An 18,745-nucleotide genomic window follows, 5' to 3' on the forward strand; every position below is an offset into this window, starting at 1 on the left:
CTCCTAATTTTTTAGGAAAAACCTCAAGGGTTAGTAAGTGTTAATTTCATAGTCATGAACATAAATCCTAAGGTAAGACTTTCTACTACTTTAATATCCACAACTTCATAATACTTTAAGTTTATGAAGTCAAGACTTTAATAAATCATTATTTTTTATCGCAAATCATTATTTTAACTTGGAAATCAAAGTAAAATATGCTAAACCAATTTTAAAATATAATACTTTCTAAAAATGAAACATTTTCAACAACAACTCATCCACATCATAAACTTTCAAGAATAAAGTACAAAAATTTTCCTAAACACATTAAATGTTCCTTTGATGTTAAAATCATCATCCTTAAACATATTCAAATACTAACAACAATTTCTAATACTTCCAAACAAATAACTCATCTAACCTTGTCCAAGGATATAGTTTTTCCATCTAAGAACAGGGAAGAAGTTTCAAGATTTACCAAAGTCAAAAACTACATAAAGGTTCATATAATTTTATTATCATTCCCTTTAGTTATGCATTCATAAAATACTTAAAGAACAAATATAAACTCTACTTTATGAATAACATAATAAAAGCTCATAACTTTCTATGAAGTATGAGAAGAAGATGAAGAAAAGAAAATAAAAGACTACCTTAGTTTGTATAGGGAATTTAGTGTAAAAATGAGAGAATGGATTGAGGTATTTATAGGAGAACCCCACCCTTATAAAATCATAAAATTTAATGCAAAGTAAGTATATTTAGACTAGCATAAGTGATGTGTCTAATGGTGGTGGAGTGAGAGGATTTGTTGAGTCATTTAGGGGCTTTTGGAAGCTTTTGCATTACTTGTGTAACAAGTAAGTGGCTCATCAAATGATGAATTCCAACTTTATTGATATGATGTAATTTCTCAATAAACTTTGTGTCCAAACATTTTCGGATAATTTCGTCTGGAAATATACAATCTCTCGATTTAGGACATTTGCCTGAAACGTCGAAACTTGAATTTCGAGGTGAAAAATATCTAGAGATGAGTTGCGGACAAACTTGGTGTCTATTTTGACTAGAAATAATATTTCGAAACCAACAGCGAAATCGGAATTTGATTCCATGTTACGGAACTCAAAAACTGGGCAAAAACTCGATAAAACGACCCGAAATCATCTCAGAAACTTTTATTCTCCAAAAATCTTGAAAAAATAGGGAAAGAAAAAAAATCATAATACAAGACTAAAACTCAACTGAGGTTTAGCCTAAAATATTACTGATTAATTTCTATAATTAATCCATTAATACTAATTACTTAATTAAAAGTGCTATGAAAAACACATACGGTGTTACAAACACAATATAGAGTGAACATCTCATTATCCTACTTAATATTCATCACTATTCACACTATAGCAGAAGCTATATATGAATAATCCATAACAACAATAATTTGTAGATGCCTTTTTCACCAATACTTTCTTTATGTTATATTCATATTTCCTCAATTGATGATTAACATTGCAGTATCATTACTCCATATTGGGGTATAATTATTGACATTGTTGCTACATTCAAATTTTTTGTTATGACATACACAATGTTTTTTATAGCTACACTCAGATTCTCTAATAATTTAATTTTCTAATGATTCATTATATGATTAATTTCAGGTTAATGAAATTACCTAAAAACACACAATGTATAAGCATTAAAAAATTGATTCCTATTTTGAAAGGAAATATTCTGGTAAAGATGATATAACTTCGATATCTTTATCCCAACAAAATTCTTCATTTGGTCAAGTAGTTCAACCAGATCAGCAACCTTCAAAGGTTCAAAAGGTATCAGTAGGTGAATATGATATTGATTCTTTAGAACATGATCCTGGAAAACGACCTCAAATTTGGGAATATCCAGTGAATCAAAGAGATGAAATTCGGAGAGCTTATTTAAATTGGAGACCATATCAATCTGATGTTGAAGATTATCCATTAAATAAAGATAAAAATCCAAGACGATTCAATCCACATGGCTCAAAATGTTTCCTTCATGGTTAGAGTACTCTACATTGAATGATGTTGCTTATTGTTTGCCATGCTATTTGTTCAGTAATAAACCAAGCGCATAGGTTGGATCTGATGTCTTTACTAGAAAAGGTTTAGAGCATGGAAAAAAGTCAATGCTGGGAAGAATTGTGCATTTCTTATTCACCTTAGTGGTTCGCCTCACAATAATGCAATGAAAGCTTGTTTTGATTTGTTGAACCAGACTAGGCATATTCGCAATATCTTCAATGTATAAAGTTCTTATCAAATCAAACAAAATCGGCTACGTCTTAGGAGCTTTATCAAATCAATATGTTGGCTCACTTTTCAAGCTTGTGCTTTTAGAGGTCACAATGAAACGCCATAATAAAAAAATAGAGGTAATTTTCTTGAATTCATTAAACTCCTAGCATCATACAATGATGAACTTGAAAAAGTAGTGTTGGAGAATGCTCCCTATAATTCAAAGTATACCTCTCATATAATTCGGAAGGAAATCATGCATATCATATCTATAAGGTAAGAAGATATATCAGAGAAGAGATTGGGGATTCTAAATTTTTCATGGTTATAGATGAATCATGTGGTGGATCACAAAGGGAGCAAATGGCTATTGTTTTGAGGTTTGTCGATAAAAATGGTTGCATACAAGAACGATTTTTTGATATTGTGCATGTCAAGTACACTACATATATTACTCTTAAAAAAGCAATATGTGGTTTTCTTTCTCAACATAATCTTGATGTTTCAAACAATCGTGGCCAAGGGTATCATGGTGCAAGAAATATGAGAGGGGGGTGAAATGGATTACAAGTGTTATTTCTCAAAGATTGTTCTTATGCTTATTATGTGCATCACTTTACACATAGATTACAACTTGCTTTGGTTGTTGCATCAAGAGAAGTTATAGTTGTCCCTCAGTTTTTCTCAAAATTGAGTTTTATTGTCAATATTATGTGTTCATCTAGTAAGTGTCATGATGAGTTATAAGTTGTCAAATCAGATGAATTAGAACATTTGCTAGAGATTGACGAACTTGTAACTGGTAAAGGAGAAAATCAGATTGGCACTTTCAAATGGGTTGGAGCTCATATTTTTCTTCAATTTGTAGCTTGATAAATATGTATAATGCAACTTGTGTGGTCCTTCTCAAAATTATAGATAACGGATCAAGTTCTCTGTAGATGCAGATGTTGCTTATAATACTATGACTTCATTTGAGTTCATATTGATTTTACATATGATGAAAGAGATTATGGGAATTAAAGATTGCCATTGTCAAGCTTTGCAGCTAAAGTCCCAGGATATAGTTAATGTCATGCAACTAGTTCGTACTACAAAAGAACTCATTCAAAAGTTGAGATATTGCGATTAGCAAAGTTTATTGAAAACTGTTACATTATTTTGTGAGCAACATGACATTTATATTCCTGATTTTAATGTTGGAACATGGTTTGTTGAAAACCATCAGTGGGAACTTTTGGGTGTGAAATCTAAAAAAATCCCAAGTCTCACATAGAAAAGTTTTGGAAAAAAACAAGTCTCAAGTCCCACATTGGAGAGATGAGGAACATGGAAAAAATCTCATGTTATAAATAGCGGTCTTCTCACCTTATTATAACTTGCCCGAAGTTGAATGCGCTTTCATTCAACTTTTTCTTTCTCCCTCATATTTTCTGTCGATGTATTTCCGGCAAACTTCTCCCCTTTCTTTTCGTGGTACTAAGAATTGGCACGGGTAGTCATATTGTGGGAATTTCGAGAAATGACACTGGTAGTTAGTATTGAGGGGAAAAATTTGGCACAAGTAGCCATATTGTGGGCATTTTGAAAACTGACAATAGTAGTCCGTATTAGGGGAAAAGAATTGGCACAGGTAGTCATATTGTGGATATTTTGAGAATTGGCACTGATACCCATATTGTGGATATTTCGAGAATTGGTACTGGTAGCCATATCATGGTGGGTGTATTTGAGATCAGTTCTTACAGTGCAGTAAGAATTTGGTAACAGAGATCTAGACTGTTTTATACTGGGACGGCATGGTTGATAGTCTGCTTGCACATTTTTGGCAGTGCCACAAAATGTCTTAAAGAGAGCGACTTGGTCGTGACTCAGCCGGTAAGTATTATTTTGTGCCATTTATAATTGTTACAAGCTACGGTAACAACAATTTTAAGACGTTTCGACTGCAATGACATTTGTAGATAATGTTACTAGACCGAATAACCATGACCTAAACAAACCGTATTAATTTGATGAGACAAATTTCAAACGTTAACAACATAAGATGAATTTTTTCCTCACTATGAGAAAAGTTGCACACGTTTTGAAAATCATTGGCCTAATGTTGCTGCAGAAAGCTGAAAAAAGAGAGGATAAACTAGCTATTAATATAACTATATAGGATGAAAATGATTACATATGTAATAATTTCATTCTGAATAAGTTGTGAGATGGTCTATATGATTACTATAGCTCATATAAGTCTTCCAAATTAATTTGGTTTGCACTTGAGAAATAAAGAAATATGATACTGAGGAAGTTAAGATAAAAAATATATGATTTTATCACTACCTCAAGTATCAAATGACTGATAATAAATTAGTAGAGTCTCAGTCCTATGAGATACATAGAATTGCTCATGAAATCATTTTTGATGATATGCCCCTAGAGAGTTACACTCACAGAGCCTATGAATATGTATTCGTTGGGTATGCTGTAAACAGCAAAACGTACAGGTTTTACGACTTTAATGCAAAAATGACCATTGAGTCTAACGATGTTGACTTCAATGAAGAGAAATTCCTTTTTAAATTGAGGAATAGTGGGGGCATATCAACTAGTCACATACTTGTGATTAGAGATAATGATAGAAAATGAAAGGTTTGAAATAGAACCTAGAAGAAGTAAGAGAGCAATAATTATTAGAGAGTATAGACCTGATTGTATGGTCTATATATTGGAGGATAATCCATCAACTCTCCAAGAAGTTTTGACTTCTTTAGATGTTGATTTGTGGTGAGAAGGCATAAATGATTAGATGAAATATGTAGAGTCTAAAAAGAAACAGACTATGTTAGCTCAATCCACTATGGAAGTTGAGATGATAACATTAGCAACAACTAATGAAGAAACAAGTTAGCTGAGAAGACTGCTTGCATGAGTTCCCTATGAGAAAATTGATACCAATTATGTTGATCCATTGTGATAGTATCACGACGATTGCAAAAATTGAGAACCGCTTTTATAATGGTAAGAAACGACAAATTTGTCGTAAGCACAACAACATTAAAAAGTTACTCTCTATAGGAGCTGTTAGAGTGGATTATGTACGCATTGAGAATAACTTAGCAGATCCTTTGACAAAAGAACTAACTAGAGAGAAAGTCTACAATACTTCTAAGAGTATGTGACTGTTGCCCTTAGAACGAGGATTATTCATGATGACAACCCGACCTAACTGACTGGAGATCTCAAGAAATAGGTTCAATGGGTAATAACAAGTTGTGAAGTGATATGAGAATGAACATGCTATAAAATTATGAGAAGCATGATTCCTGCAGCATATTAAGGATGAGTTAAAACTCTTAATGTGATTTATACTCCAATTGGAGTGGAGTACATGGGCTATAGGAGTACTCTTGAGAGACTCACCTATGTGAATGTGGAAGTGGGGGCCGCTTCCTATGAAATTTTGGGGCATAAATTTCTAGAGCGTTCACTATACTTGGATAGACTTGCATGGACTTTAATGCACGGGCTTTACAGAATACACCTTTAAAAAGGTTGTGTGTGGTTTGATGTCAGGGATAGAGTTCAAGACTACGAGTCACTCTAGTAAAATCTGGATCTTATTCACTATGCAAAGGTTCAAGTCGCATGACACCTTTGTTTATGCACAATCTTATTGAGGCCACAAATATTCTCGGAAATCTTTTTTTAATTTCAAGTGGGGGATTGTTGGAACATGGTTTGACGAAAATCATTAGTGGGAACTTTTGGGTGTGAAATCTAAAAAACTCACAAGTCTCACATAAAAAAGTTTTGGAAAACAAACAAGTCTCAAGTCCCATGTTGGAGAGATGAGGAACATGTAAAAAATCTCATGTTATAAATAGAGGTCTTCTCCCCTCATTATAACTTGCCCCAAGTTGAATACGCTTTCATTCAATTTTTTCTTTCTCCGTCATATTTTCTGCCGATGCATTTCGAGCAAACTTCTCCCCCATATTTTCTGTCGATGCATTTCCGGCAAACTTCTCCCCCTTTCTTTTCGTGGTACTAAGAATTGGCACGGGTAGCCATATTGTGGGAATTTCGATAAATGACACTGGTAGTCAGTATTGAGGAAAAAGAATTCGCACAAGTAATCATATTGTGGGCATTTCGAGAACTGACACTGGTAGTAAGTATTGAGGGAAAAGAGGCATAAGTAGCCATATTGTGGGCATTTCGAAAACTGACACTGATAGTCAGTATTATGGAAAAGAGTTCATACAGGTAGCCATATTGTGGGTGTGTTGAAAATTGGCACTGATAGCCATATTATGGATATTTCGAGAATTGGCATTAGTAGCCATATCATGGTGGGTGTATTCGAGATTGGTTCTTACAGTGCAGTAAGAATTCGATAACAGAGATCTGAGCTGTTTTATCCTGGGGACGGTGTGGTTGATACTATACTTGCACATTTTTGGCAGTGCCACGAAACGTCTTAAAGAGAGCAACCTAGTCGTGACTCAGCCAATAAGTATTATTTCGTACCATCTATAATTGTTACAAGCTACGATAACAACAATTAATAATGCTTATATATCACGTGAAGGGCGTGCTCGTCATCAAAAGGATCACATCACATTTGAGCATCATTATAGGGTGAACATATTTCTAACTACATTTGACAAACAATTACAAGAGTTGAAACGCATGTTCAATGAGCAAACAATGGGGCTTTTAACTTTGAGCATTAGTTTGGATCCTAAGGATGTTTATAAAACATTTAATATTGATAATATATGTATTCTTGTGCAAAATTTTTATCATATGGGTTTCAATGAGCAGGAAAAGATTAACTTGAGATATCAACTTCAATATTTTATTCTTGATGCTGTTAGTCATTCAGATTTGAAGAATCTCTCAACCATCTCTGAATTAAGTGTAGCTTTGACAAAAACGGGGAATGTGAATGCATATTACTTACTTGATCGAGTTATCCGTCTTATCTTAACTCTTCCGGTTTCTATAGCTACTACAGAAAGATCATTTTTAGCAATGAAGATAATCAAAACAAGATTACGTAGTAAGATGGAATATGAATTTCTTGCAAACAACATGGTGATTTACATTGAAAAAGAAATAGCTGAAACATTTACCTTTGATTCAATCATTGATGAGTTTAAGTCTTTAAAAGAACGAAGAACAACACTTTAAATGAAAGTACATTTTTCTTTAACATTTTTAGTTGTTAATTAATGTTATTGATAATTAATATGTTATTTTTGAAACTTCGAAATAATTATATATGTTTTTATATTTTATTATTACTAAATTAATTTTAATCGTAAATTATATTAAATATTACCGCCCCTCTAAATTTTTAATGAAGAGCTGCCATTGATGATCGGTAACTTTTAACTCAATTATTGGAATGGTTCAATAACTAACTATATTAAAAACCACTAATGAATTCAAGGTTTGAATTCTTAATATTTTTAAAAATATTTATTTTTTCACTCACAATCAAGTTTTAACCATACGGTACAATACAACTTGACTAGTAGTTTTCAATAATTAACAAGTTTTGATGGTTTAACAACATATTAATATAATTGGCATACAATACCAGTAAGAGGATTTACCGATTTTCTGGTTAAACTAACCAATACAATATGATATTTATAATTGTGGTTATGAGTGATAAATCTAGGACCCAATGACACAGGATACAGATTGTATTAAGTGATCTAAATTATAATCAGATTAGGAAATTGGAGTGGCATGCGTGAATTTCCTCTTTCAGGGTGTGCATGTGCTCACGCTCACAAGAGTGGCTCTGCCACCGGTGGTTGAGTTAGGAATGGATTTGGGGCAATCCCCTTCTATTAAGGGTAAGTAATATGGACATGCAGTTGAAATCTCAAAAATTATATTTATTTACACTACTTTTATTATATTTCTTTTTATATATTAATATTTCTAGACATTTATACCAAAAGTTAGACCCATCTAATAAAAATGATTGAAAAAAGGTCACACTATTTATTAGAATTTATTATTTGACTTTTAATAGGTAAGATTAGATTTTTTATGAATAGACCAGATTCATTTTTAAAAAACTTTATTTAGCCTAATGAGCCACACTTTAGGTTGTTTAAAAGACTTGCTAAGTCTAATATATTTTTTTCGTTTTACTAAGGTACTTTCTCACTTTTTAGTGAGGAACTAATCCTTTTGAGATTCGTGGCTGACTTGTTCTCATGAATCGAACCCTCAACTTTGAGAATCCAGTAGCTTTATACCACTAGACCAACACCTTGTTAGTTGCTAAGTCTAATATACAAAAATATAATTTAATATTATTATTTATACAAAAATATAACTTATCATTAAGTGTATTCTAAATTAACTAATGTTATTATATATAAAATTTTAATATAAAAATATATATAGAAATATAATTTGATGTTTGATGTTAATGATTGAAAAGCAACATTTTAACTTATCTAAAAGCATTTTTATTAGTTTATTTAAAGGCAAATTCATTGATCTATTTAAAAAGCCTTAGATATCATAGATTTAAATAAACTAACATATTGAGATAATTAAACAAAGAAACCTAAAGTGAACTTATTCAAATTTATACACTATTAATATAAATTTTTTATACCGTTAGCACATTATCTACTATTAATTTATATTATTTTTATTTAAGAGTTAATGTGAATGATAAATGATTTACGATATATTTCCATTTTCAGCGTATACATATTAAATCGAATTTTAAAAAAGAATACATCACACACTCATGTTCTAATATACTATATAATTCACAAGTGATCCACACATTTTAAGGTCAAGATGTGGTATGCTACAAAAGAGGGACTTTTCCACATGGGCTGCGACTCCCAACAAAAAAGCCTTGCCCACCTTATTCAGTCACCTATATAAAGGGGCGCCCCTTGTTCCATCTTCATTTCCCGCAAAACAAACAAAACTTTGTTTCTCTTCTTAGCTTGTATTTTTCCTTAATCGACTCAACTACTAGTTGTACGAGGTACACTCTTTTGGTTCCTCTGTTCCCACTTCTCTCTGTTCGAACCTCTCTCTTTCTTTCCCAATTCTTAAAACCTATTTCTTTCCTTCCTTTGTTCTCATAAACCCTTGACCTCGTTAATCGGAATCGCTGTTTTGGGAATTTCTTCGCTTTCATCTCAACCAATGTCGTGTAATTCTTAAAGTTTTTCACAGTAGCGGTAAGCGTTGTTTTCTGTTTCTCGTAGTTTATGGAAATGACATTTTAGGGTTTTTTATTTTGTTTTCATTTTTGTTATGAATGACTACCAAGAGCATTCTTTAACCCTGTGTGTAAGTGAGTTATGTGACTGTCCCTCCCACAAGTGTCGCTCCCAGTAATTGAATCGTTTTGGGATCTAGCTTGTCATGAACGGTTGAATATGTTTTAGAAAACAAAACATTTTTTAATTGTTATGCGATTTTGAAATTGTTGAGCGAGTTGTCTTTACTCTAGCCTCGTGGTTCTTTATCCTAATAGTGAAATTTGTGAATAATTATTTTATTTTAAGAACTTCTAATGATGGTTGATAATGGGACAAAACTTGAATTAAGTGTGCATTCATGTGAATAACTGAAATTGAAATTCATGAGCAACATGAGTGACCATTGATATTGATACTTTTGGGATTGCGAAATGTTGGAGAGACAATGTGATCAAGCAAGTTGATAAGGAGACAAAGCTAATGCTTTAGGTATTGGGAAGGAACTAAATCTAACAAGAAGTTTATAGTAGGTCAACTTTCCATTAAGGTTTCCGATCTTTGTTAATTGAGCTAATGCAGAGTGGGAGAGGGTGATCTGGTGATTATTGCGACCCGAATGCTTGAAACTTAAAAACCAGTTTTATAGAATCTTGTACTTTGACCATGTTTATATCGTGTGAACTCTGCTTTGTCAAATTTGTTTTCTTGTAAAGTAGGCGTAGTGTGATTGATTATCAGCATTGACTTATTCTATCCTTTCCATTTGGAATTTAGGAATCAATTATCAAAGTAAATTAAGCTTGGAAAATTTCATTCATGTCTTTTATGTATCTTATCTGTAAATTCCTTTTTTCCTAAGCAACTTCAGGTATTGGTGATGATCTTCCTCCGTCAAATTTAAATAGAGTTGTTAGGGGTAAGAGTGCTGCAGGCAGGGGAAAATCTTCTGTAGCTTCATTCCGATTCTAGATTGCATAGTGATATGGAGGCCCAAATTCATCAGCTTGAGCAGGAAGCATACTCTGCTGTCTTGCGTGCTTTTAAAGCTCAGTCTGATGCTCTTTCTTGGGTATATATCTTTTTTCTTTCCACGCCTTTTATATTATCTTTGTATTTTCTTGCTTTTATTTTATTTTTTAATTTTTTATAGGCTTCTTGCTTTTATCTATATACCGAATTTTATGTATTAATCAGGACAAGGAAGAATTGATAACTGAACTAAGGAAAGAATTGAGGGTTTCAGATGATGAACACAGGGAGCTTCTTAGCAGGGTTAATGCTGATGAAATTATCCACTGCATAAGGTATTGCAGTTATGTAAACAGTTGCAAAGATGCAGCTGATTATATATATATATATTAAAATGAGATTTATTGCTTCTAATTTTTTACAATGTTGTGCAATTGAAAATGAAATCAGAGAGTGGAGACAAACTGGGTGTTACCAACCTGCAAGGCGCAGCACATCTCAGCCTGTTCATGACATTTTACCTAGTCCAACTATTTCAGCTTCTCGTAAAAAGCAGAAGACATCTGATTCGGTACTACATTTTTGTATATTATGTAATGTGACCTAAATTGGCACTGTTAGGCACACTTAGTATCTTCATATTCACTGCTGCAGTGATAGGAGATGCTTTAGGGCCGTAGACCAAAAATAATGTACTGACATCCATTTTGGATTTTACTTTCCTCCATTTTTGGTACCAGGGTCAGTCATTGCCTGGTTTGTCTTCAATGCAATCTATGCAGTATACTTCTGCTGGACCTACTGTAGGTAGGCACTTCATAAATCATAATTCTTCTAGTGCTTTTGCCTCCGGTGCACCTGCTGAAGCAGCGGCTTTTGATCACTTGATTGGGAAGAAAGTTTTGACTAGATGGCCTGCAGACAACCGCTTTTATGAGGCTGTCATAACTGATTACAATCCTACTGAGGCATGTTTAAGTCTTTAATAGCTGTTGAAATTCTTACCTTTCATATCTATATTTTAAAAGCAAATGCTCCATTCTTTGAAATTTCTTTGGTCTAATTGTCCTTCCATGTTTAGTGTGAATTATTTGACAAGGCTAATTTTTTTTTATTTGCAAGATACCATTTTTTCCTTGGTTCTCTTTCCCAATGCACAAGAGAATGAGAAGTGTGCTAACTGCTAATTTATATATACTTATTTCATGTAGGATACAGTGTGTCTTCTGTCTCTTTATATATATGAAACTACCCCTACTGATCCAGATAAAAATAAAGCTTACATGTGATTAGGACTTAAACCTTGAAGTGCAAAGCATAATTTAAATTATTTTTTCGAAACTTTTTTCTGATCTTGAATAGTTTTTCTTTGCAGGGCCGGCATGCTTTGGTCTATGACATTAATACAGCAGATGAGACTTGGGAATGGGTTGATCTCAAAGAGGTATTTATTCCCCGTGTTTTGTTGCAATAATAGACAGTCATGAGTTAGGTTTTAACAGTTATATTTAGTGAGGCAACTGTGAAAAATGTTCTGAAGGAATAACATGAAACTATGACATAAGTAAATCACTGTAAAAAAGATAACACTTAAAGATGACAACAGTAAGGTCTGAAAGCAAATAATTTTTTAGATACTAGCACCACCTTCCATTAAAGTGAATTTAAGACCAAGTTTTATCCATTTGAGTATCAAAAAGATCTGAAGAAAGGTGTTCATAATAGTAGAATGGCAATGTTGAATTTACCTCTTGAAAGGCAACCTGAATCCTCCAACGAATTTCCTTTTTTGTGGCCTACTACTAAAGCTATTTCCTCACTATCCCATTATTAGCCTTCGTATTGAGGGACGAGTCCAAAATAAGACGGGTCAAGATAGGGACAGGTCCGAGTTGGAAAAGGACAAAATGACAAACCTAGATTTTTTTCGCAAATCTTTAAGCATGCATAATCAAAATTATCACAAGTTGTATATAAACTCAACTAAAACCTGCATCCCACATACATCAGTATATAAATTATAAACCATAAATTGCATCCTTCAAACTAAAAACTATCACAATCACGTGATTGAAATAAATTATATAAGACATTGAAAATTTCAGAACAATATAAACTATCAAATGTCAACATAAACTGAAGTGTTCTTGTAAATGATAAAAAAACATATGAGAACTGAAATGACAACATGTCAATACTCAAAAGTTCACACAAATATAAATACAATAATTGGCTATTAACTAAAAAATGTAACTTAGATTGGAGTACACAAAAACTGAAAATTAACTGATTTTCTATCAATATGTGGTGTGGATATGTTGTGTGGGCTTGTAGGTATTTGAGTTATATGAGTTGAACATAATGGATATTGATAGGTACTTATTCAACTATTCTTGATATATAATTATAAGGGACGAGTCTGTCCCTTTTAATCGGGTTTGTCCTTTTTTATTTATTTGAACAGGTCGGACCCGTCCCTAAGTCATCGGGTTGAGACGGGTCGGGCCGGGTCTTGTTCATCCCTAAGAGAAGATAGGATTTAAAATGAATGCATTAGTGAGAAAGTTGGAGTAGCTTCTATTATAGAACAGATGCTAGAACCTTGCCTTAGATGGTTTGGATAGTATGGAGGAGACCGGCAGAAACCTCCGTAAGAAAGGTAGATCAAATTAAGGTTAATCCAATTCCTAGAGGAAAAGGGACACCAAGAAAAACCATAAGCGGAATGACTCAGTTGTAGCCGATCTCACTTAGTGGGATAAAAACTTGGTTGTTTTTGTATAAGAATATTTATTTTCTACAATTCATAGATGCTTAGTCACTCTTTAGAGTTTATTTAGGAATAGTTGAATTTTAATTTATGTTAGTTTTGAGTCTAACAATATTTACTACATTTTTGGAATCTCAGGAATTATCACATACACACTATTTTGTATTGATCATAATCAAGTTGAAACTGTATTTATCCGAATATCTTTTAAGTTTTTAATATTTTCTGTTGATTTGAGAGCATGTGCTGTATGACTTTTTGCATTATCAGCCATGCATGAGCAGTTCCACTTATACTTACAACCTTTGGGGACTTGTTGGATTTGCACCCACTTACCTCATCAAGTCACTACAATTCTTACAACTGAGTGTTTTTGTACATATTTTGGGCAATTATTGACTGATTCCTGAACTCAGGATACAAAGGGTTTAATGGTGAAAAGAAGTTTAAATATGTCTCTGTTTAAGTAATAACTTTTTTATTTATGCTTATACCCACATATTCTAAATATATTAGCAGTTTGTGCTAATTAAATCACATTTCTTTATCACAAATGAGTTAACTGTTGATCCCAAAAAATATATTAAAGACCAAGTAAATATGTGAGTTTGTCAGAAATAATTTTTATATTTTAAGGATATCTATACCCTATTGAGTGCAGATCTCACAAGAGGATATACGATGGGAAGGTGAAGAATTAGGCTTACTCCATAGGGGTGGGCATAGTATGCTAGGTCGTGGACCTAAGAAAGTTGTTAGCCGTGGCGGGGATATTCTAGGTGCTGGGAGACGGAGAGGGCATCCAAGGTTTCAAGCCAGAAGAGATTTTCTCCCACCACAAAATGGTATCGGAAGGAGAGTTATGGATGACATTGAGTTGCTGAACACAGATTCACTAGTTAAGGAGGTAGACATGACATGACTAAACTGATCTTATTGAGACAGAAAGCGAAGGAAAATATTTCAGTTTTTAACAATGATTTTTTAATAATAGGTAGAAAGGATTTTTGCTGCAAGTCCTCCAGATTCTATAGAGCTTGAGAAGGCAAAGCAAGTGCTGAAGGTACTAGTCTTCACTCACCATATTGCAGTTCCTTATTAATTTTCATGCTCCCGGATCATTGTCTAAACTCTAAGTTTTGCTTGTACTGTACAGGAGCATGAGCAGGCACTTGTTGACGCAATTGCAAGGATAGCAGATGCATCTGATGGTGAAAGTGGTAATGATTAGAAAGCCCATATGTGATCAAATTATTTATTTTATCATCCACAGCCAATCATTCTAACCATTATCTAACCCAAAAATAAAAAAAGCAAGCATTTTAAAATTTGGGTCAGAACGACACAGAAGTATTGTTTTAAATTGTGGTTATGGTCGCGTTTGCAGTTACAGCGATTGCGGCCGTTGTGATGTGGATTGTGGCTGTTATAGTGTGAATTTGTTTGCCATTAAAAAATTATTTTTGAATCTGATGAAGTCTGATGTGGCCCAAATGTGATTTGATGGGGCTACATCATTGTGACTCGGTGTCACATCATAATTGTAGTGTGCTGCTGTTGTGGCGGCACCACAACTGTAATATTGCACCGCATCATGTGAGTATGAAACATGGATAAAGGGAAGGGAAAGGTAACAAAAGTAAGGCACATGTAAATGCATATTTGATTATCAACGAGTGGTGTACCTTATTTTTCAGCCGCATGCTTCATTGCTCAATTGGTTATGGTCTTGTGGGTCACAACTAATGTATTCGAGATTGAAGCACAATCAATCTGTCATATGCTTAAAAAAAAGGCAGGGAAGTGCACAAGACTGCCACTTAGTGGGGTCTGGAGATGGTAGATGTGCAGCCTTATTCTATAATTGGAGAGGCTGTTTCCAGTATTTAAATCCGTGACCTAATATGGTCACCAAACAACAACCTTATCTTTGTCCTAAGCTCAGCCCTCTTAATCTGTTATATACTTATTACAGATAAATTTATATTTCTATTACTGTTTACTATGTGCCTAATTTACAGATGGAGAACAGCCTTTCCTGCATGGGCAATTAATGGACAGGGGATGAGAGCACAGAAGCATGGCGGAGGGAAATGTCTATGAAGATGATATGTAGCTCTCATGGAAGTCAAATTGTGGATGAATGCATAGGCAATAATGCACTTAAAGGACCTAGCTGCACCAATTGGCCAAGGTGATGCATAGGCAATTTCTGCTAATTTTATTTCCTACATTTTCGGACTTTTGCCTCTACAAATGCCCACATCATTTGCCAGTTTGTGCTCCATGGTGATTATGAACATAGAGAATCACATTTAAGAGGTACTATATATATATATTTTTTAATCAGCCTGCAAGTGTAAAATCTTAGTTTGCCTGGGAAACATCAGAAACAGTAGGAAAAAATTGTTTGATATCTTTGTCTTAGTTAGCTAGTCTTTCAAATACAAACTTTAAGTATTGTTTTTTGTCTTCTATCTTCACCTTCAAATCTTCGTCCTGCAACACTAAGCATTGCAACCATGAGTCATATATGTATTCTGTGAGGCGATGGTTGATATGGATCAAATAGGAATTGAGGAATTTATGTTGAATTGAAGAATTGTAAGAATGTTTGTCGAAGAAAGATAAAAAATGAATGAATAGCTGTCTAATAATTCAGTTAAAAGATGCGTTAAGGGCATGAGGTCCTGAACTGGTTATTTAAAAAAATAATGCTTAGAGTAAAGACCTATTTGGCCTCTCAAAGTATCAATTTGGTCCTTAAAACCTCAGAGAATTCAAAACGATATTAATTTATTTAAAATATAGGTCAAATTAGTTTTTTTTTTAGTAATTTTATGATTAATTTTTGGGACACTCTTCCGAATGAAATTCAATGGGGTCCAGAGAGACCATGTCTTCATCCATAGGATTCCAAGTACCTGAATCAATCAAAAGTTCGATTCTATCCGAACTGCTCATTTTCAAATGATATCCGCAGTGTTCACAAATATTCATTTTTGATTTAAATTTTTTTTTATAATTTAATCCATAACAATTTTTGCATTCAACCTACAAATGCTTGTATTTTTTAGTTTCATCGAGATCATTAGAACTTTCTCTTATAGTTAAATCACTATCATTTATATCATTCGTGCTAGTTGTTATATTAGAACTCTCGCTTTCACTCCAACTTATACCCTTGTAACTAGAAAAGTAACTGTCATTGTTTTTGTCACTATCACCTAAAAAGTAACTATCAATAGAGATTCGAATATCAAGGAATATTTTAACCCATTCTCTGATGCCTCAGAAGGACTAATATGCTAACACAAAAGCATTAACATATACAAATCGAAGGACAATAGTGTATGTAATAACTTTTTAACCGTGTCTCGAAGAGACAAGAGCTAACAATAACAACTATTACGAAATCAAAGGACAATAGTGCATGTAATAATTTTTAACCGTGTCTCCGAGATAGGAGAGCTAACAATAACAACTATTACCATTACGAACTCTCTTCTCCACCTGTACAAAAACATAACACACGAACAAAATGTATATCACGAAAATAGAGGAACTGAACAACTAGCACTCGTTCAAACCATCATTTGCATTGGCCATCTACAACCTAGTTCCATTCCCTTTTATTCAACATGATCGACTAGCCAACCATCAGCATTTTTTTGTTGCCAACCCAATACCTGCAACTCTAGGTGGAACTCTCCTCCAATTCCAAATAGATCACCATAAAAGTACTGAAAGGGTAAAAGTTAGATGGTATGGTAAACTATTATATGTCTTAATTATAATTAGATTCAAACATCACGAGTTGATTTCATTATCCATTAATAATAAGGTTCATCAATATAACTATCAACCCGATAAGGCTATGTTATTAGTCGACCCTTTTTGAAAAAGTCAACCCAAAGAGCTTTGGTGGGAAATGTTTATATGACTGCCACCAAGAAGTTATGTATGCTTACGAAGAATACCAAAACGTAGTGCTAATGAGTCTCAGGAATGCATTTCTTTTACCCAACATTAGTTACTGGATAGTTGAAATAGGAGTCTCGTAACCCCTGAACAACTTCAGGGATTTGCTTTCTTCGATATCAATGAAAGTGTTCCAAAGCAGACCCTGTGCTCACTAAAGAAAGTATTGCAAAAAATCCACCTTTGTGGGAAGAATGAGTTAGGCTGTTAGGGGAACAATAGAATTTTTATATGGAAGAATACAAATTATGGAGAAAAGAGAGATTGAAGAACAAGACCACCCCATAATCCATCTTCCCAAAAGATAAAAGGGTCCTTCACAAAACATTATTCTTGCAAAGAAACATGCATGGGAAGGACAATCTCAACATCGAAAGACTCGACAAGTGCAACTCAAACTTAAAAAGAAGAAGTGGGTAGCCTCGAGAGATTACGCTGACCTATATTCCACATCTGACAATATCCAAATAATTAGGAATGATGATGTTCTCAATGGAGAAACAAGTTTATTTTTCCTCATATTTTCAGTAACAAAAATATAATTTCATTGTAAATATGATACAAAAAATGTCACTATATATTGTTTTTTGCGTGTTATTATGTGACACCCGTCTCTCTATTAATGAAGATCCGTACTCAATAATTAGATAAGGAAAGGAAAAAGACCACATAAGAAATTATCTTAAAGAACATGATGACCGAGTCTTCGTCAATCTGTGAGATGAAAAAAACAAAAGTTTGTATGCTTCCGATATACACATTTCCTATTCCCAAGTATCAAAGATTATTAGTGGGTAGGAGGTCCATCTCCTTTGTCGATTGTAGAAATAGAGTCTCTTGTATTACCATGATGAACTATCTAGGTTGTCACCGATATTATTAGTTAGGTGTAGGAATGACAATGGGGGCAGGTTGGATTGAGTTTATGCTTATCCAACCCCAAACCCAAAATCCAAAACCCAAACTTAAATTGAGTGGGTTGAAATTAACAATGCCATCCTCAAACTTGATAGGGAATCCAAAAAAATAAATACATACATATTTATTTTTCAACCAGAACAGAAATTGCAAAACAAAACGTCTGTTATTTTTCAGGCTTAGAAACTAGAGGAAAAGAAATCATGAAATTGGTAAATGAAGTAAATCATCTTTGGAATTTGTTTGACAAGGCTTTAGTTGAAATAACGATTTCCTATAAAACCATAATAAACTACTGATATTATGAAGCTGAGAGTGTTTCCGGCTTTGCAATCTTGTCATCCACAGATTCCTCACAAGGAGAATATGAACAGAGAAGATGAACAAAGAAGACGAATGATGAAGATGAAATTCAAGGAACAGAGAAGATGGTTGTTCTAGGAAGGAGAAGAAGAAATGAAGAAGATGATTCATGGTTTCTAGTTTGAGACTTTGAGTACTTTCTAATTGTGCCTGTAACAAAACTAGGATTATAGAGGATGTATTAATTTATTCAATTTTTTAATTGGGATGGGTTCCTGGCATGT

At 33.5% G+C, this 18,745-nt stretch overlaps 1 protein-coding gene across 3 annotated transcripts; it reads left to right on the forward strand.

The window, feature by feature from the left end:
- On the forward strand, positions 9,200–15,726 carry LOC109335525 (protein EMSY-LIKE 3-like). Of its 3 annotated transcripts, none has more exons than XM_019571665.1 (10): positions 9,200–9,496; positions 10,380–10,589; positions 10,715–10,824; positions 10,940–11,060; positions 11,230–11,457; positions 11,865–11,933; positions 13,921–14,166; positions 14,254–14,322; positions 14,416–14,479; positions 15,281–15,726. In XM_019571665.1, the coding sequence occupies exons 2-10, from the start codon at positions 10,503–10,505 to the stop codon at positions 15,325–15,327; spliced, it is 1,041 nt and encodes a 346-aa protein (XP_019427210.1). In that variant the 5' UTR covers positions 9,200–9,496; positions 10,380–10,502; the 3' UTR covers positions 15,328–15,726. The 3 variants fall into 3 exon arrangements, with proteins under 3 accessions (XP_019427210.1, XP_019427206.1, XP_019427215.1); XM_019571661.1 differs by having other exon boundaries at positions 10,389–10,589; XM_019571670.1 differs by lacking the exon at positions 11,230–11,457 and having other exon boundaries at positions 10,389–10,589.

This window comes from Lupinus angustifolius, chromosome LG02 (genome assembly GCF_001865875.1).
Source record: "Lupinus angustifolius cultivar Tanjil chromosome LG02, LupAngTanjil_v1.0, whole genome shotgun sequence".
Lineage (NCBI taxonomy): Eukaryota > Viridiplantae > Streptophyta > Magnoliopsida > Fabales > Fabaceae > Lupinus > Lupinus angustifolius.

Bases quoted from the DNA above. Each gene is read 5' to 3' on its own strand.
- LOC109335525 (XM_019571665.1), top strand. From the start codon at position 10,503: ATGGAGGCCCAAATTCATCAGCTTGAGCAGGAAGCATACTCTGCTGTC. The intron at 10,590-10,714 runs GTATATATCTTT...TGTATTAATCAG, and splicing joins AGTCTGATGCTCTTTCTTGG to GACAAGGAAGAATTGATAAC. The intron at 14,480-15,280 runs GTAATGATTAGA...CCTAATTTACAG, and splicing joins TGCATCTGATGGTGAAAGTG to ATGGAGAACAGCCTTTCCTG.